The following is a 20,875-nucleotide window of genomic DNA, read 5'->3' as shown; positions in this document are numbered from 1 at the left end:
CGATTTTGAACAACAGTCCAAATTACCAAAAGACTAAAGCCTCGCTTTCAATAGGGGACTTGCGCTAATGCCTAGTGCACACTAGTTACATATGACATAACGACATAACGACATGGGCGCGCACACTCTTATCTTCGACATAACGACATGGACATAACGACATAAGAGAAAAAACAGTTTTTTTCTTTTATGTCATTATGTCCATGTCGATGTCGGGCTAAACATAGTGCGCGCGCCCATGTCGTTATGTTGTTATATTTCTAGTGTGCACTAGGCATAAGAGATCACGTGACTGTTTGGGTGGCAAACTAGCGCGCGCTCAGGCTTTTAGCGGTAAAATAACAGCAACAAAAAGCAACTTATTTAGCGCTTTCGAAAAAAATCGCTATAATTTTTTTTTTAAGAAATTGTTTATTTTTATTTAAAGATTTGACTTTTTCGTCGTTCTCTGGCGTGACGGGCGCAGTCATTCATGTGATTATTTTGTTTTAAATTTGCCACCCAGATCAGAAAGGTCGCGTGTCTCTTAGCGCGGGTCCCCTAGTCACTAGAAGACGGTCCATAAACTAGCATAAATCCAAAATGTCTAAATTTTGTTTGACAAATCGCTTGATTTCGGTTTGTTTTTTCACGGGCTATAAGGAAAAAGAAAAAAAAAACGGGCCATTTGGGGTCGAGTTTACCAATTTACCAGGAGGGGGCGGTTACAAAATGCGGCGTTGAAAATGGTACGAGGTAAGACGTAGGGACAGAGCTCGCTTTAGGAAGGAGGGTAGAACCAGTTTAGGTTCGTGCTTTTTTTAACACTAGCAAGAGATACTTTTGAGATAAAATTATACTTTAGTCCGTGGTCGTTGTACTCACTTTTGGGGCAGACACGGGATGCGAGGGGACTAGGTCTAACCGGCGCGAGGAACGCCTGGTCTAAAATGTGAGTTTTATTGCACACGATGTCAACTTTGGGGTTTTAGCATTTTAGTTTTCCCAATATCGGTGGAAGCAAGCGTAACAAGTGTCATATATACTACATATCCAGCTAAGCCGATGCTTTAACACCTTTTAGCCTGCACAAGCGCTAATTTTTCTCTAGAACATGAAAGGACGAGTGACTATCTTCTCTATAACTGGGTGCCCTTTCTGCGTGCGAGCGAAAACAAAGCTTCGAGATGAGTTAAACCTTGAGTTTGTTGACATAAATTTGGACAGACATCCAGAGAGGCGACAAGAAGCAATGGAGAGAAGTGGAAAGCGAACTGTTCCACAGATCTTCTTTAACAACATTCACGTTGGTGGCTTCGATGACCTCGATAAACTTGTAGGTATCTCTCAATAAAGTTGTTTACATTTTGCTTTATCTATATTGAGATTTTTAAGTTGTATTTTCGTTGACATTATAGCATTCAAGCTTAAGTGGGTTTTCATTCTAGCGAAATTTTGAATGATCACTCATAGATCATTTGTTTATAATATTTCACACGCAAAAACAGTGCCTACTAGATTTATTTAGGCACTGAGACCCAAAATATCACTTATTGTTCGTATCTATAAAGTACAACCATTGCCAGTTAGATATGCAATGGAGCTATGAATAGATATGAATAGTTTATTTCAAAATTATTGTATTGGAGGGGAAAGGCCAAATTGCACTATTTACATCAAGTTAAATTTAACAAAAAAAGTTAATCATATAATACAGATAATAAGATTTAAGGATAATAATTATTGTAATAAATGCGTAATAAACACTATTTAGGTCATTGAACAAATGTTTTTAGTTTTCATAGTATATACAGTAGATAATGTGATTATCAGAAGATACAATAATTATTGTTACGTTTATCTGAATAGTATTTTCACATCACCCAACCCAGCCACCAACAACACTCAAACCCTCTCCTCCAAGCAGCATTCCCTTATTTAAGCTATATTTTAAAGGAATGCCATTATTCTTTGATCTCTATAGTCTGCTGATAAGATGGAAGAGCTGATCAAAGAAATCAAAGAACACTCCCCTCCCCCAGAGGCACCCCAACCCCCTCCCCCTGAGCCCAGTGAAGACACAGGCAGCCCAAATGCTGATGATGATGTGTCATTTACCTGTGAGATGGATGAGTATGCAGAGCTAGTAAAAGCCATTAGGGAAAGTGGTCTGGTCAAAGATCACAAGGCAGGCTTTCTCAAAACTTACAGGAACTCATTTATTGGCAGAGAAGTGGTGGATTGGTTAGTCAGCACAAGGCAAATTGGTATGTGATGAACTTGGCACTTCTCGTTACTACATCATACAGTTTATAGCTTTTGTTAGTCAACAATGGCTACAATGATGGATCTAAAATCTAATTGTTTTTAAAGTTTAATTCTGCACCCCTCAAGAAAAAAAACTACTATTAATAATTTAAAATCTACATGGCATTTATAATATAAAATCTTACAGTGTTAATTATCCATACAGTGTTTATAATGTAAAATCTAATGATTTTTTACTTGAACTGGCCTCCTCAGCAATGCATCATGGGTAATGTGAAGCCCTCCTTTTAAAGGGACAGACCATTAGAAGGTTTAGGGGGTTGTTGCGGAAATCCAAAAAAATAACTCGCACGCCTTTCACTCAAATTAAAAAAAAAAAAACAATCCTGCAAGACAAATGACCAAAAAAAAATGTGTAAGCCAGTTTAACTGAACCTAGTACCCACCGTCATTTGACCCCATAATAAAGCCAGTGTATATAGACAGTGTGCCTTGCCAATCAATACACTTGAACAGTTCTTGTTTACTAATAATTCGAAGATGAGATATCTAAGAATACATTCTTTTTTTGTTCCTACATTTATTGAAACAATCACCAATGTAACCTGAAAATTCTCCAATCTTTTTATAAAAATAATTATATGAAATGCATTTGGCTTTGATTAATTGAGAGGTCATGTTATCTTGCGTCAATTTTCACCTTATTAGATTTTACCACATAAATTTTCCTTGAAAAAGATCCTTCAGAGCGACAACATACAAATTAGAAAAAAAAAGCACAGCCACTGTGCCGAAAAAAATATCCCGCAAGAAAAAAAACACCCCCTAAAATTTCTTATGGTCCGTCCCTTATTTTGACCGAATTTTATTGCCTATTTCAGAGCGAGAGAAAGCCATCCAAATGTGTAAACAGATAGTTGAGCGACGTTTTGGCCATTCTGTGGAAGGTGAAGAAGTTGAATTCAAGGATGATGCCTCGGTTTATAGATTCCTTGAGGATGATGAAAGTAATGCCTTGAATGCTGGGTTGGGATCCCTGTGTGAACCGCGGCCAGCACCAGAGGTTGGGGAGGAGTTGCGTCACCTTATTTTACAGCTCTACAACAAGCATTTATCTCCAGACGGGAAGGTACAGTATGCAGAGACACTTTTCCTCATCTTTATTATTAATATTCCACACTACCATCACAACCTTTAATGTTTTTATCTTAAAAATCGGCTTATCATCATCATCATCACCTTTCTCGTCATTATTATCTGGTCATGATCAACATCATCAGTACAACCTATGGATGGTAGAACCAGTGGTTTGGGGCAAATAATTAATTGATTGGCTTTAAACATGCCCCAAGAAATATTTGTAGGCAGAATGACTGTTTCACCAGCTCAGTGCTAACTGGCAACATAACAACATAAAAAAAGTAAAACTTTTTTCCTCTTAGATGTTTTATTTTCCCTAGGGGTTCGTAAGATATTTTGACAGGTCATGCTAAAGTTCTTTGTTTCGTTTTGACACAGGTTTGTTTTCTTTCAGGGTGTGGACTACACAGCAATGGGGCAGAGCACCCAATTCCAGGATTATGTTAAGCACACAGCCGAACTGCAGCGGGTGAACCTGGAAACAGCTTCACGTGAAGGAAAACTTGCTTTCTTCATCAATATCTACAATGCCCTGGTCATACATGCAACCGTCACTAAGGGACCACCGGTCAACCTGTGGCAGAGATATAAGGTAAAAAAAGACTGGGTTGGAGGGAGGGGCATCTATGAGTTATGCATTCACTATATGCGCTTATGCTAGAATAATTGTGAGAGTACTGGGCCACCAGTGGCAGAGCTGTGAATGGAGATTGCGAGAAATTAGAAGGGACCTTATGCAACAACGACCTCAACGGCAGGGGGAATTTGAGCCCCCAAAAAGTTCTCACCTTTTGAAACAATATAAAACCCGTTTTATTTATTCAAACACTATATTTTACCAATTCCAAGGGGTAGAAATTCCGCACACGGGCCCCTAGAAAATTAATAAAATGAAGGTGAGGGGGGTATGGTATAGCTGATTTTATACGCTTATTTGATATCTTTATTTGTAGTTCTTTAACACTGTCAGTTACATCATTGGAGGTCATGTGTATTGCTTGAACGACATCGAGAATGGTGTGTTGCGCTCTAACCGCCGCGCTATTGGCGCCATACGCAGACCATTCAGCAAAAAAGATCCTCGGCTAAAGATAGCACTAGACCAACCTGAGCCCAAGGTCCATTTTGCATTGGTCTGCGGTGCAAAGAGCTGTCCACCAATCAAAACGTACTCTGCTAAGGTAACGCAGTCTACCCAAAGTAACGTGCTATACACAATGTAATATTATCCGCTTCAATGTAACGCAATCCATTTAGCGGGCTACAATTTAAGGTGCGAGGGGGGGGGGGGGAGGGTGGTATGTGGCTTTTGTAAAAATATGCCTATGCCTTTCGGATTGAAAATATCTTCTTCGAAAAATCCCCGCCACAGGATGAGAAATATACCTCACGTTCACAAAGGGAGGTATAATAGCCCAATTTCTAGTTCCACTATGACCGCTGGACTAACAGACTAAGGATGCATAAATACAGTGTGAGCCTCGACTTGAGGCAAATTTCATGCGCATACTAGCGAGAATCCTCTGGAACTTGGAATAAAACAAAGCAAAAACCTGTGAATACTTCATTATTCCGCTGGTATTTGCAATCGATTCAATTGAAACCGAGGCTTGCACTGTATTTATGCTTCCTCTGTGCCTATGACCAGCAGGCACAACGGAACTCGAAACTGGACTATTGGGTTATTTTTGCAGGGAGTTGACGAAGAGCTGAACGTAGCAGCTGAGGCCTTCCTGGAAGGTGAAGACGGTTGTCGAATTAACATGATCAAGCGAGAGGTAAACGTATACATGCATCTTCATATCCTTGTTTTTTAAACAGTCTTTTACCTTTGTTATGTTTTCACGCAATATTCAAATACACAGTATGTGAAGAAATCACGAAGTGATCATCTCATCAAAAGAATACGTTTATAATTACCTTGTTCAATCGAAAATATCACAAGCTTCCAAAACTGAGTCGATGGAAATGGATGCTCTCTGTCACTTGATATTTTGCTAGGATGATAAAATGGCGTTTGATAGACTCTAAAAGGCACCTCACTAACCCAGAATGCAATGCATGTTGTTGTTCTCTATCAGCGAATGGTGGAGAACACTACATCTACATCTACATCTAAGAGACTTTTTGTAGATGTTTTTCACCTATAATCTCACCTATTAATGTTAACTTCCCGAAACTTCGAGAAGCCATTAGGATAGAAATGTTAACTTTATTGTAGCTAGCTTTAAACAACGAGAATATTGAAATGTTTTCCCCCTCTAAGATTCGCCTCAGCAAGATCTTTCAGTGGTATAAAGAAGACTTTGGATCAAGTAATGCTGAGGTAATTCTTCAATATTGCTTTCAACTAAAAATTCAAATTCAAATGGATCTTGCGTATTTTGACTCGTCCCTATTCCGTTTTGTTACTACAATCCATTTCAAAATGGTTCAGTTCCGTATTCACCCATCCTTGCTGTTTATTTTTTTGCTTTTTTCTTCTAAGACGTATTCGTTCTCATGTTTTAGTGTGTTGCTTTGTTAGCACCTTTATGCTATTATTCTTTACGTGATGTGCTTGCTAACAATGTATGAAAATCAATGTCAAGCATAGCCTCCTCCGCAGGCATCTCAAAGACCAGAAAAAGAAAAAAAAGGATTGGGTTTCCTGTGGTAAAAAAACGGAAGTGACAAACCGTAAGCGCTCCCCGGCCCATTCCCTCTCTACTTCTCCTTAGTCTCCCTCCTCCGCAATTTCGCCACAGTTAACCCATTCTTTCCGTTCTTTTTTATTATGAGTTGCCTGCGGAAGAGGCTATATTAAGCAGGCAGCGGAAGGAGCTATATTAAGCAGGCACGTCTTACCCAGTATTTTGAGAGAAATCATATGTAATCATACCCTCCTGTAAAGTATAAAAAAAAACCTTATGCCACCAGGTCGCACGGTTTGTTAGCAGACACATGGCAGAGGGAGAAAAGAAAAGTCAACTGGACGAGCTACTGCACCGCAAAGATTTCAAGGTCTCTTACATGCCCTATAATTGGGCGCTCAATTCCAAGTGATCCGAGAAATCCCAAGTGATTCAATAATTAAATCCCAAGTGATGCAAGAACCTGGGCGCTCAATTCCAACTGATCGAAAAAAAAAACTGGGCGCCCAATTCCAAGTGATCTGAGAAACTTGGCGCTCAATTCCAAGTGATCATCAGAGAAACTGGGCGCTCAATTCCAACTGATCGAAAAAAAAAAAAACTGGGCGCTCAATTCCAAGTGATCTGAGAAACTTGGCGCTCAATTCCAAGTGATCATCAGAGAAACTGGGCGCTCAATTCCAAGTGATCAGAGAAACTGGGCGCTCAATTCCAAGTGATCTGAGAAACTTGGCGCTCAATTCCAAGTGATCATCAGAGAAACTGGGCGCTCAATTCCAAGTGATCATCAGAGAAACTGGGCGCTCAATTCCAAGTGATCAGAGAAACTTGGCGCTCAATTCCAAGTGATCATCAGAGAAACTTGGCGCTCAATTCTAAGTGATCAGAGAAACTGGGCGCTCAATTCCAAGTAATCAGAGAAATTGGGCGCTCAATTCCAAGTGATCAGAGAAACTGGGCGCTCAATTCCAAGTAATCAGAGAAACTGGGCGCTCAATTCCAAGTGATCAGAGAAACTGGGCGCTCAATTCCAAGTGATCAGAGAAACTGGGCGCTCAATTCCAAGTGATCAGAGAAACTTGGCGCTCAATTCCAAGTGATCATCAGAGAAACTGGGCGCTCAATTCCAAGTGATCTGAGGAACTGGGCGCTCAATTCCAAGTGATCAGAGAAACTGGGCGCTCAATTCCAAGTGATCAGAGAAACTGGGCGCTCAATTCCAAGTGATCAGAGAAACTTGGCGCTCAATTCCAAGTGATCATCAGAGAAACTGGGCGCTCAATTCCAAGTGATCTGAGGAACTGGGCGCTCAATTCCAAGTGATCATCAGAGAAACTGGGCGCTCAATTCCAAGTGATCAGAGAAACTTGGCGCTCAATTCCAAGTGATCAGAGAAACTGGGCACTCAATTCCAAGTGATCAGAGAAACTGGGCGCTCAATTCCAAGTGATCAGAGAAACTGGGCGCTCAATTCCAAGTGATCAGAGAAACTTGGCGCTCAATTCCAAGTGATCATCAGAGAAACTGGGCGCTCAATTCCAAGTGATCTGAGGAACTGGGCGCTCAATTCCAAGTGATCATCAGAGAAACTGGGCGCTCAATTCCAAGTGATCAGAGAAACTTGGCGCTCAATTCCAAGTGATCAGAGAAACTGGGCGCTCAATTCCAAGTGATCATCAGAGAAACTTGGCGCTCAATTCCAAGTGATCATCAGAGAAACTGGGCGCTCAATTCCAAGTGATCATCAGAGAAACTGAGCGCTCAATTCCAAGTGATCTAAGGAACTGGGCGCTCAATTCCAATTGATCTGAGGGACTGGGCGCTCAATTCCAAGTGATCAGAGAAACTGGGCGCTCAATTCCAAGTGATCAGAGAAACTGGGCGCTCAATTCCAAGTGATCATCAGAGAAACTGAGCGCTCAATTCCAAGTGATCAGAGAAACTTGGCGCTCAATTCCAAGTGATCATCAGAGAAACTGGGCGCTCAATTCCAAGTGATCAGAGAAACTTGGCGCTCAATTCCAAGTGATCATCAGAGAAACTGGGCGCTCAATTCCAAGTGATCATCAGAGAAACTGGGCGCTCAATTTCAAGTGATCTGAGAAACTGGGCGCTCAATTCCAAGTGATCAGAGAAACTGGGCGCTCAATTCCAAGTGATCAGAGAAACTGGGCGCTCAATTCCAAGTGATCAGAGAAACTGGGCGCTCAATTCCAAGTGATCATCAGAGAAACTGGGCGCTCAATTTCAAGTGATCTGAGAAACTTGGCGCTCAATTCCAAGTGATCATCTGAGAAACTGGGCGCTCAATTCCAAGTAATCAGAGAAACTGGGTACTCAATTCCAAGTAATCAGAGAAACTGGGCGCTCAATTCCAAGTGATCAGAGAAACTGGGCGCTCAATTCCAAATGATCATCTGAGAAACTGGGCGCTCAATTCCAAGTAATCAGAGAAACTGGAAGGATTGTTACAATAGCTTGTGAAGATGAATTATATTCTGAAAAAGCAAGGCAATTTAATGGCAACACTTTAAAGAACCCTTTCAGCCACTCTTTTCTTATTGTTTTTTAAAAAAAATGCAATTTTTAAAGCTGCTTTTCTCACATTTATTGCTCGAATGACAAAATGACGGTTTAACTTTTAACTTTTTAATAATAATTTTTTATAATAATTGCCCCTAGGAAGCTAATCCGGCAATGTGTGGTTTGCGACATGGTACCACGAGGACGAAGACGCTAATAAATAAGTAAATAAATAGATAGGTGAATAAATAAAACAAGAACAACACTAATTATCTCGCTAGGGAGCCTCGATTGAAAAAGTGTTACAAGGAGAATTACAAAAGACAGACTGGGGGAGAATGTTCCAGATCGGACAAAAAAAGTAGAGAGTCTTGAACGCTCACATAGCTACCAGGATGCAACGCTCGCCATTTACACCCTCCACGATTTGATTGAATCATCAACTAGATGATGATGAGTCAGCCAGTGGCATTTAATAACTTACATTTGACTTAATTTTGTTTTTATTTATGGCTGAACTATTTAATTCTATGGTACTTTGTACATAAAATAAATGCTATAATGGTATTTTTAAATAGTTAAAACTATTTACTATTATTATATTTACTTATTAACCATAATCATATACAACCATAAAAGAAATATTTATTCTCAGTAGAAACTAGCGCAATGTCAATTAAAAAATCACAAATCATTAAAACTTGTTTGGGCGAAATTCATCTTATTGTCAGTATTTGTTTCCTTTTCCATCTCAATTTTCGTTACTTGATAAATCCCAGTATCTGTTATTTTCTCATTTGCGTTACATGTTCTACGTACCAATTAGAATATTCGAGTGTGTTTTACACACTTTGTTACGTTGCTCTGCCAGGGGGGGGGGGGGGGCGGAAGGGGAGGGGCAGGTGGGTCGCCAGCCCCCCCCCCACTTTTGGAAGTGGCGGGGCAGCGTCCCCCCCACTTTTGCGAGCAGAGGTTTCTTTATATATGAACGTTTTTTTTAAACCAACGGGTACATATGCAACCGAAAACAAATTCGTTGAAGTTAAAAATCCCGTGCATGAAAACCTGGGATATTCCCCGCATTCTTATAAATAGTGCTTAATAATTTGAAACCACCACCCACCCCTCCCCCTGAAACCACCAACAACCCCTCCCCTGAAACCACTACACACCCCTTCCCCCAACTTCCGCCCCTCCCCTCCCCACTTATGGGACCACTCCCACGCCCCTGTCAGTGCTCCCTTGCCCGAACCTTGCGCCTTACTTAATTTAATGCCTTTTGTTTAATTTAATTTTATGCATTTGCGGGACGTTTATTTATCATACCGAAGTAATCTAGATTATGTTTCATAGTTTTGTCTACAAATAGAACGTCTAATGAGAACCGAAAGTAGACTTTCGGCAGTTGCGTTCGCACCCCCCCCCCCCCCCTCCCCCGACGTGAGTAGAGTTAGTTCCCGGTTTCGACGTGAGTAGAGTTAGTTGATCTCGCCTTTGTTCCGAGGGTTTTTCTCCGGTTTTCCACCCTCCACAAAACCAACAAAAAGTCGACGTAACTTATAAAAGATGCCGTCAGAATCATTTTGGCGAAAAATGTACTGATTTTCAATAACGCTATGATGGTGTGGGGGGAAAGGTGTGTTGACGGTTGGCAATGGAATGCTGCAGATTCTCAGTGCGCGTTTGAGAAACAGGTCAATTAATCGTTTCCAACAAAGTGAGGCAATCAAGGAGAGTAATCAAGTTTGATCTTTATTAAATAATGTTGACAATGATAATAATAATAGCTCTGCTACTCAGGGTTTAAGTTGTTTTCACTTACAAAATAACATTTACAAAATAACATTTGAAAAAAAAAATTATCTAGCATTTAAAGGGCCTTCTCTGCAGTGTCCTGCGAACAGACAAACCTAAAGAATGTCGACCAAGCGTACCTTTGTTATTGTCGAAAATAAACGGTCTATTTGTGAGAAAAATTGAAAATATATATCCACGAATAAAGTCTGATATGTTATTGACGATATTTGATTAAACCATATATCGGCTACTCGCTTGTATAAGCCGATCAAAATGAATGCTTTGTTTGACTGTATTGTGCGGGAGCGTAAAATGAGGGTGTGACTGGCCTTTATAAAGCTCAGTATTTTAACCGGAAGTAAACTAGTTCGTTTGCACGCATTTGAGCATGCGCTGGATCGTCAAACATGCAGGAACCCAGGAGTCTGTCCCTGGAGTTTTGCTTGGGATTCCCGCGGTTGGCCGTGAGTAAAGAAGGCCTTGTAAGAGCCTGTGACGTCATAGCTTTTACAAACCACAGGTAACCCAATCAAACAATGGGGACGTAGGCTATTCCGGGTATGTCTCTAGCGACAGACATGTTAAAACATTTCTTCATCATACAGTAATATATTCATATTACTACACATTTGTACATGGCGGCAGGTAGTCTTCTGTGCAGCCGAATAGGGACTCGAGACACTAAGGACACCTGCGCAGGAGACTAGGCGCTGAATAAAATATAGAATTAAAAAAAGTTCAGATTTCTCTTTCTAATTAAAAGTTCATAATTTCACCGTCTTCTACCAGTTACTGTGCTCGACAAAAGCTGCTATAGAATCTTTTAGCAGGGATTTTGTGCGCACCATCTAATTTTTAACTCTTTGAAATCCCTCTATCCTATCAGTGGGTGAGTCTCCCACACAAATGTTGACGCCAAACTGACAATCTAGCTGTGGCTTGCATTCAAGCAAAATAACATCTTTCAATTAGTCTTAATTGGAAGAGGGAGAGAAGGAAGACTGGTGCATTAACTTTCTCATAATGTTTTGCTGGAGATTACTGTCGAATCCGTCGTATCGCGACGCTGCATTTCAAAACATCGATGTGTTTTTGTCTTTTGGGATTTTCTGTTCCGCCAGTTAAATCATTATAAGCCAATAAGATTCTTGTCATCTCTCGCCTAGTGCAGTTGCCTGGCTTTCTGTCGCGCGACTGTCTGGGGATGATACTGTAGCTATTAACTCGATGCAATTCTGAACATCTTACTATAAGTACTTGATTAGGTTTTATTTCCAGTCGTCACCAAGCCACACCAGCCCCTTACGGCGGTGAGCTGGAATCGAGCCTACATAGTCTTTAATAGGCCTTGCGCAGGTGAATCTTGAATTTGGATAGATTGTATGGGAAGTGAAGGATGTCAATGTAGAAGGCTAAGAATTGCTGAGTTGTTCTGAAACACAATGACCAAACAGGATAATGTCAGAATGGTTTGTAGCAGACCAGTACAGGATTACTGCTGAACACAAGGTTAGTATGTCATCAACAACACTATCATAATGACTTCCTTGTCTTTTCACATTGTCAGCATCACTAGCTTCATCATTGTCATCACTACCTTCATTGTGAACAGCCTCATCATCATCAAATCCATTTCTAGCAGCTTCACCATTAACATTATCATTCATAACTACATTCTTATCCTCACCATCTTATCATTACAACCTTTACTCAGGCATGTACCCAGGGTTGGATGAGAGGGGGGGGGGGGCACTGTCATACAGTAGGTATCATATGGAAAAAGCATAGGATTTGGAGATTCCTTAATAAGGAAGACCCACTTTTTGGCCTTAAAGGGGGGGGGGGGGGCATCCTGTGCACCCCCACTGTAAGTGCCTGTTCACACATAATCTTAATTGCCTGCATGATCATCAATCAATCACCATCATAATCATCCTCAGCATCATCCCTATCACTACCTACTGTATATACATATATTTTCACTTTATTTCAATTAAAATTGAAGAGTACACCACCATGACCATTAATAATAATTTACAAAATCATTATCACAATCACTGCTGGTGTTCAGCTTACTCACCTGTTAACCACTCAACACCTTCATCTAGACCTTCTCTTGTCAGAGCGTTAGAAGCACTAAAACACATTTAAAACAAAAAAAAATATGTGATAAAGGGAAAAAAAACATGTGATGTAACTAGTGAGAGCTACATACAAAGTGTGGGTGGCTAAATAGCCAGGTTATTTGGTATATTATCCTATTGTATAACAAAGTCTTGAAAGAAGAATTGTCTAAGTTTTTTTAAGAGATTGGAAGTATTACCGCATGACCAAGAAAACCATGAACACCGGAAATATGTATGGAAGGTTTGTTTCAACCAGTCACTCGCGAGATATTCAAACAGTCAACTAAAAACATGTCTCAACAAGTCTCAGTGTCTGAATTCGCGCGTCTGATTTGTCAGAAGACAATAAACATTCCACACATATTTTAAGTGTTCGTGGTTGCCCACTCATCAGGGGATTTAATGAGAATATTCCTACCATCGTATATATACTATTAACATTGAAATTTACATAATAATAGACTGATAGTTTTAGCTAAGGCGGTAAGAGGAACAATAGCGAGTTACATTAAATATGCGGGGCGAAAACTAACAGTGCGGAACGTGTGAAAAATTGATAGCGCGAAAATTTAACGGTGACGGGATTAACAGTTCTAATTGTTTCGTAGCAGGGCTTTGTTTCTGTGGCGGCACGAGGACACGAGTTCATTGCGTTTATTTAGGGTTGATAGTTTGGGTTGGCAGATGATCGTCAGCTTTTCCTTGAGGCAGAGGTTGCAACGCTTAGTGGTACTGTTGTAGGCGGAGTGGGAAGAAAGAATGCGCCATGAAATAAAGTACTCAATCATGTTGTCCTTGAGAGTCCAGACGTGTTTGCTGAGTTCGGTGGAGTTTCTGTGTTTGGCGTGTCGGAATGATGCGGTGTGGTTTCTGTACCTGGTCTTGAAGCTGTTTTCAGTGAGCCCGACGTATGTTTCCGAGGTGTTGTTGTCTTTTCGAGTTACGGTAGCTTGGTAGATAACAGATGTCTGTAGGCAGTTTCCGTCTAGAGGGCAGGTGTCTTTCTGTCGGCAGTTGCATGTCTTGTTGTTGGTAGTGGTAGGGGCGGGGCTGGCGATCTCGGTAGCCGACGATGCGGTGATGATGCGCTTGTTGTGGTTGTCGATGATCTGTTTGGTGTTGTTCATGCAGCTGTAACTGATTTTTATGGTGTTTCTGTTGAAGATTTTACGGAGGTGGTTGTCTTTCGGGAAGTGTTTTTCTATCAGGGTGAGGAATCTGTGGCCGATGTTGGTGCTGGTGTTCTTGCTGAAGGGCGGGTTGTACCATAGGATGTTGTTGCGTTTGCGGGTTTTACGGTTGGTTACGGTGTTGGGTTCGTAGCGTAGCGTGTAGTTGTATCCGCTATCGTCGAGTGCTTTCTGGTAAGGTGGCGCGGTCTGGTCAAAGGAGGCTTGGTCTGAAGATAGGGCAGATAGGCGTCTGTTGATACCAGCAGGGATGTTCTTGGTGATGGAGGGCGGGTGGTTGCTCTCACGGTGGACGTATTGTAGCGAGGAGTTCGGCTTTGTATAAGGCTGGTGTGCATTACGTTTTAGGTCGAGGGTGACGTCTAGGAAATTGACAACTTGTTTGTTTGCCTCAATGGTGATTCGGAGTCCGTTGTTGTTGAAGATGCGGCATAGTTCCTTTTTTAGGTTTTCGGTGGCTCTGGGTGTGGCGTTGGTGATGGCTAGTCCGTCGTCGCGGTAGAGTCCTACGTTCATATTGAGGTCCTGAAGTTGGGAGAGAAGGAAGTTGCCTACAAGTTCACAGGTTTCTGCGCCATCGAAGCTCCCCATCGTAACATCAAATATCGTGTTGCCTTTCTTCTGCCAGGGGGTTTGGTTGTGGACCAGGAAGGAGCTCTTGGAGTGGGTTATGATCTCTTTTTCATCAGGGGTGATTTCGTCATAGTTGGAGGCGAAGTCGAGTGCTCTTGATAGTAGGTCTTGGCTGATAGATGGGTAGAATTCTACAATGTCAAAACAGATGAAGTTGAGTTGGTGTTTGTTTTCGGCAGCCTTGAACCAGTCAATGACGGCTTTAGTGCTTTTCCATTGGTTGAAGTTTCGTTTCTTTGCAATTACGCTATTGATACGGTCGAGGATCTTTTTGCTGATTTTTCCGATTTCGGATTTTGTGGGGTTGATGAGTCTGCAGGTAGGTTTGTTAGCGAAGTTCGGCTTATGGTCTTTGAGAGTTATGAAGGCTTGCTTGTTGGCTGTGGTGTCCATTCTATCGTCTAAATCCAGTTTTGTAGGGATCTCTTTGTTTTTCTTGTGGACAGATTGCGTTGTTTCGGAGGGTGCTTTTTTGTAGGACTTGTTTATTTCTTTTTCTAGGAGATTCTTGTAGGTAGCTGGCTCTAGTTTGTAGAAGTTTGCGGTTTTATCTGCGGGGATCAGTAGTTTAGGTTCTTTTTTAATGTTGTCGGTGTCTTCTTTTAGCTTGCCCAGGAAAGGAGTGTTCAGGTTCTTGAATTTTACTGACTGGATCATTTTTAACATGTCTTCTTCGAACTCTTTCAGTTCTTCTACAGGAGGCGGATTTTTGGTTGAGCGGAATCCATAGGTTTCTTTGGAGGTCGAGGCGGTGTCTGTGTTTAGGAAGAAGTATGCTTTCCAGCGCATTCGGCGTAAAAAGTGTTCGGTTTTTTCAATAAGGCGTTGGAGGTAATCACTGCGAGATGGTAGGGGAATATTCTTCGTTGAGTAGTTGATGTGGAATTTTTCCATAATGAGTAGCCTTAGAGTGCTCAACAAGAAAAACTTGGAGTCTGGATAAAATGATGGTTGAAGGCTTTCATAGAAAGTGCTCAATACTCGAAAGTAGAGCGGTGTATAGTGTTGGTTTGAGAAAAAATACAAACTACATAGGTTTCCCTACAGGTCTGTTTCGTGGTTGCCCACTCATCAGGGGATTTAATGAGAATATTCCTACCATCGTATATATACTATTAACATTGAAATTTACATAATAATAGACTGATAGTTTTAGCTAAGGCGGTAAGAGGAACAATAGCGAGTTACATTAAATATGCGGGGCGAAAACTAACAGTGCGGAACGTGTGAAAAATTGATAGCGCGAAAATTTAACGGTGACGGGATTAACAGTTCTAATTGTTTCGTAGCAGGGCTTTGTTTCTGTGGCGGCACGAGGACACGAGTTCATTGCGTTTATTTAGGGTTGATAGTTTGGGTTGGCAGATGATCGTCAGCTTTTCCTTGAGGCAGAGGTTGCAACGCTTAGTGGTACTGTTGTAGGCGGAGTGGGAAGAAAGAATGCGCCATGAAATAAAGTACTCAATCATGTTGTCCTTGAGAGTCCAGACGTGTTTGCTGAGTTCGGTGGAGTTTCTGTGTTTGGCGTGTCGGAATGATGCGGTGTGGTTTCTGTACCTGGTCTTGAAGCTGTTTTCAGTGAGCCCGACGTATGTTTCCGAGGTGTTGTTGTCTTTTCGAGTTACGGTAGCTTGGTAGATAACAGATGTCTGTAGGCAGTTTCCGTCTAGAGGGCAGGTGTCTTTCTGTCGGCGGTTGCATGTCTTGTTGTTGGTAGTGGTAGGGGCGGGGCTGGCGATCTCGGTAGCCGACGATGCGGTGATGATGCGCTTGTTGTGGTTGTCGATGATCTGTTTGGTGTTGTTCATGCAGCTGTAACTGATTTTTATGGTGTTTCTGTTGAAGATTTTACGGAGGTGGTTGTCTTTCGGGAAGTGTTTTTCTATCAGGGTGAGGAATCTGTGGCCGATGTTGGTGCTGGTGTTCTTGCTGAAGGGCGGGTTGTACCATAGGATGTTGTTGCGTTTGCGGGTTTTACGGTTGGTTACGGTGTTGGGTTCGTAGCGTAGCGTGTAGTTGTATCCGCTATCGTCGAGTGCTTTCTGGTAAGGTGGCGCGGTCTGGTCAAAGGAGGCTTGGTCTGAAGATAGGGCAGATAGGCGTCTGTTGATACCAGCAGGGATGTTCTTGGTGATGGAGGGCGGGTGGTTGCTCTCACGGTGGACGTATTGTAGCGAGGAGTTCGGCTTTGTATAAGGCTGGTGTGCATTACGTTTTAGGTCGAGGGTGACGTCTAGGAAATTGACAACTTGTTTGTTTGCCTCAATGGTGATTCGGAGTCCGTTGTTGTTGAAGATGCGGCATAGTTCCTTTTTTAGGTTTTCGGTGGCTCTGGGTAAAACCCGCAAACGCAACAACATCCTATGGTACAACCCGCCCTTCAGCAAGAACACCAGCACCAACATCGGCCACAGATTCCTCACCCTGATAGAAAAACACTTCCCGAAAGACAACCACCTCCGTAAAATCTTCAACAGAAACACCATAAAAATCAGTTACAGCTGCATGAACAACACCAAACAGATCATCGACAACCACAACAAGCGCATCATCACCGCATCGTCGGCTACCGAGATCGCCAGCCCCGCCCCTACCACTACCAACAACAAGACATGCAACTGCCGACAGAAAGACACCTGCCCTCTAGACGGAAACTGCCTACAGACATCTGTTATCTACCAAGCTACCGTAACTCGAAAAGACAACAACACCTCGGAAACATACGTCGGGCTCACTGAAAACAGCTTCAAGACCAGGTACAGAAACCACACCGCATCATTCCGACACGCCAAACACAGAAACTCCACCGAACTCAGCAAACACGTCTGGACTCTCAAGGACAACATGATTGAGTACTTTATTTCATGGCGCATTCTTTCTTCCCACTCCGCCTACAACAGTACCACTAAGCGTTGCAACCTCTGCCTCAAGGAAAAGCTGACGATCATCTGCCAACCCAAACTATCAACCCTAAATAAACGCAATGAACTCGTGTCCTCGTGCCGCCACAGAAACAAAGCCCTGCTACGAAACAATTAGAACTGTTAATCCCGTCACCGTTAAATTTTCGCGCTATCAATTTTTCACACGTTCCGCACTGTTAGTTTTCGCCCCGCATATTTAATGTAACTCGCTATTGTTCCTCTTACCGCCTTAGCTAAAACTATCAGTCTATTATTATGTAAATTTCAATGTTAATAGTATATATACGATGGTAGGAATATTCTCATTAAATCCCCTGATGAGTGGGCAACCACGAAACAGACCTGTAGGGAAACCTATGTAGTTTGTATTTTTTCTCAAACCAACACTATACACCGCTCTACTTTCGAGTATTGAGCACTTTCTATGAAAGCCTTCAACCATCATTTTATTTTAAGTGTTCCGGTTTTCTTGGTCGCGCTGTAAATAATCTATAAAAAGTTGAAATAACAAAGTCTTGAAAGAAGAATTGTCAGCATGTTTTTAAGAGATTGGAAGTATTAAATAATCTATAAAAGGTTGAATACATGAGCACTGAAAATATGTCCCTATGAGGTTAATATGGATACCAGAGACTTGAGCGTCACTCATTTACTATCATGCTGGTCTTGGCTACTAGAAGGAGACTTGCATATAACACATGATCTTGTCACAGGCAACAGCGGAAGTTTTTAACAACAAATATGGTAGCGGTGAGTGTTTGTGAACTCAAGGAAATCTAAAGCTAATTCTCTGTATGAGAAAATTTTCTCATACAGAATATTATATCGAAGAAAGATCAGAAAGAGGTCATGTTGGATAATTTTAAATGAAAAAAACATTGTAATTACTAAACCCATTTGTTGAGAAATACAAAACCACAAGCGACTGTGTGTGACTCAGAAAGAGAAAAAACCTAAACCAGAGGCTTGTCGATTCACTCCTCTTGCCAAGAGAAGTCGAGCCTCTGGTACCAAGGTTGAGATGGGAAGAGTTTCTCGGGGGTCTCAGGTTAACAGCAAAATCATGGCTAAAAAGTGCCTTTTAGTCGGAAAACTTGAAATCTTTATATAGCAAAAGGCATGAGAAAGAAGTAGATACTACATACCATATGTGCCAGGGCTTGTCTTTTATAGCTTCCAAACCAAGAAGATTGGTGCACTACAAACAATAAAAAAAATGAGTTATAAATTTTCTTGCATTTCCCTTTTTCTTCAGAAAAAAAAAAACAAGCAAGGTATATTTTTTTATACTTACTTTTATTGAAGACAAGGCATCTCTTAAATCCATTTTATTTGCAAAGAACAGGACAGGAATCCTTTTGCTCTTTATATCTAAAACATGAAACATGGATATGCTTAGCAGGTGCACTAAATACGTCAAATATTATTCTTATAAGCTTTTCTTTTTTGTTGTTGGGAAGAGTAGATTCTGCATACTACTGGAAGTGAAGTTGTCCAGCTTTGAATTCCATTGTACCTAGTAGATGACTGATGCATAGTACTGCACCTTTACACTTACACAGTACATATGCATACCTGTCAACTCTCCTGCATTAGGCGAGAGTCTCAAGATTTTGGATCCCTTCTCCTGATCTCCCACGTTGAGCACCAAATCTCCCGCTTTTACATTTTTATTGCTTCCGAAAAATTATTCTATGTAGAAAATCGCCATTTTGCCTATTATCTATTAAAACAATAATTCCCTTGCATGGCACAATTTATCTAACACCCTTGTGAGATCTAATCTTTCATTAGAGCAGGCCCTGCAGTCAAGTGGGGTGGTTCTTCCAAACCCTTTGAGCCCCCCCCCCCCCCCCCCCCTCTGGCTATGGGCCTGTATAACCAAATTCCACTGTGTGAGGTGAACAGTGCCTAGTACCTGGGTGAGACAGCAGCGCGTCGAGCTCATCCTTTGCGACACACATGCGCAGCTTATCACTGCTGTCTATGACAAATATAATGGCTTGTGCATCTCTATGAAAAACAAAAAATTATTAGATAGTATCCAACATGGTGGCACCTCGTTAATGGGAGCAGTCCAAACCCTTTGATTAAAGAGCTTCTGGCAACCTCCATTTTGTTGTACCACCAAATAGTGTTTTTGGTTGCAATATATTTGATTGGATTCAGTTAATGGGATTTCATTCTTTTGGATATTGTAAGAAAATTCCAAAAATCCCAGAAACTTTGGAAGGGGGTTGGGGTGTCAATCAAGGGCCAACACAGAAAAAAAAAATGATCCATGTATTTTTTTGTAAACTTTGTGCAAAGAATAAATGATTAGAAGCTGTGAATATCATTCTATCTATATATCATGGGTATATGGTTGGTAATCGATAGGGTGGAGGGTGGGTAACCTCTATCCAGTTTTTTCTTGAATTAAAAAAAAATTCCACATGTGTAGGGTATTCCAACCTGTTAATTAACCAATCAGAGCACTATTTACTATCGTTGCTTTGTAATTAATAATAAGCAATATTTTACATACTTGTAGTAGGGCTCCCATAAATTACGATATTTGCCTTGTCCAGACATGTCAAATACAGCAAAATTTAATCTGCAAAATAATGACAAATAAATATTTAGATTTTAACAAAAATAAGCATAATAAATAAATTCAGATGCAAATATTTTTAAAGAAATGATTTCCCTTGATTACACGGTTACGGAGAAACAATATACAGTAAATACCCCATTGGAACTACAAAAACTCGAAGTCAGAAAACTTGAGCTCGCTGCGAACTTGAGCTAATTCAAGTTCGCTAGGGGCTACTTTTGAGTCTCTTCAACTCGGAGTTCCCATTCAGAGGGACTTTCTTCTCCATGAGTGAGAATACTTAAGTATTATACATAGCGTATTGTAACGAGGTTCCACAGAAGTTTAGATTCATTTTAGATCTTGTTAGCAACCAAATGAATGCATAACACCTCCTTAGTATCAATTTGAAAGGCTTTCCCATTCGACTAGCACGTCGTGAAAACAACAAAAAAAACGTCAAAAGACGTACGCATTCGACTGTCAATGTTTTGCAACAAGAGTTGGATTGTGTTTTCACAGAAAGGACTCACGAAAAATATGCTCAATCGAGAAGACAGCAGCATCCAAGTCAAGCAATATAACGTAATGACATCGATTTTACCATATCATAACTTACCGACAGGAAGAAACAGATTCTATTTCTATGTCGCAGAGAAAAATAAACTCTCACGGTTATAGCTAATCGTACCTTTGACTTGTGAATTTCTCACACGTAAAGCCAATAGTCGGGGCGATCTCCGTAGCCTGGCTCTAAAGTAACAGGCAAACGAATTAAAAAGGGACAAGAAAACGTGAGAGACGAAACACAGTAGCCGAGAAGAAAAATTTCACTTTCTCACCTTCGCCGGTTTCAAGTGATTTATGATCGTTGATTTTCCGCTGTTGTCTAAACCAACACATACAATACTAACTTCTTTCTTTTTCATTCCTAACCATCCCTGTAACTTGTCCAAAAGCCCCATATTTCAGTTCCAAAAACGCTCAAAGTCAGAAGCAATAAAATATACAATGATTTTACATTTACGCTTTTCGGTTACATAGGAACAAGAATGCGCGACCACGCACTCACCATAAACCGCGAGGA

General features: G+C 41.1%; 2 protein-coding genes across 2 annotated transcripts; one reads left to right on the top strand and one right to left on the bottom strand.

Annotated features, from left to right (window-relative positions):
• Window positions 1-913: 913 nt before the first annotated feature.
• LOC5505107 lies at window positions 914-9,262 on the top strand. Its single transcript, XM_032373506.2, has 9 exons — window positions 914-1,315; window positions 1,964-2,246; window positions 3,129-3,376; window positions 3,782-3,979; window positions 4,341-4,568; window positions 5,082-5,165; window positions 5,654-5,713; window positions 6,307-6,390; window positions 8,703-9,262. The coding sequence occupies exons 1-9, from the start codon at window positions 1,094-1,096 to the stop codon at window positions 8,769-8,771; spliced, it is 1,476 nt and encodes a 491-aa protein (XP_032229397.2). The 5' UTR covers window positions 914-1,093; the 3' UTR covers window positions 8,772-9,262.
• Window positions 9,263-10,274: 1,012 nt separating this feature from the next.
• On the bottom strand, window positions 10,275-20,857 carry LOC5505109 (ADP-ribosylation factor-like protein 6). The gene is made up of 8 exons (XM_001625916.3): window positions 20,631-20,857; window positions 20,480-20,541; window positions 19,741-19,809; window positions 19,132-19,226; window positions 18,508-18,584; window positions 18,359-18,411; window positions 12,421-12,476; window positions 10,275-11,772 (listed from the first exon to the last, which is right to left on the bottom strand). The coding sequence occupies exons 1-8, from the start codon at window positions 20,751-20,753 to the stop codon at window positions 11,753-11,755; spliced, it is 555 nt and encodes a 184-aa protein (XP_001625966.1). The 5' UTR covers window positions 20,754-20,857; the 3' UTR covers window positions 10,275-11,752.
• Window positions 20,858-20,875: the final 18 nt, after the last annotated feature.

Source organism: Nematostella vectensis, chromosome 14 (assembly GCF_932526225.1).
Source record: "Nematostella vectensis chromosome 14, jaNemVect1.1, whole genome shotgun sequence".
NCBI lineage: Eukaryota > Metazoa > Cnidaria > Anthozoa > Actiniaria > Edwardsiidae > Nematostella > Nematostella vectensis.
Note: the sequence above shows the minus strand (reverse complement) of the source record. Positions and strands in the feature narration are given on the sequence as shown.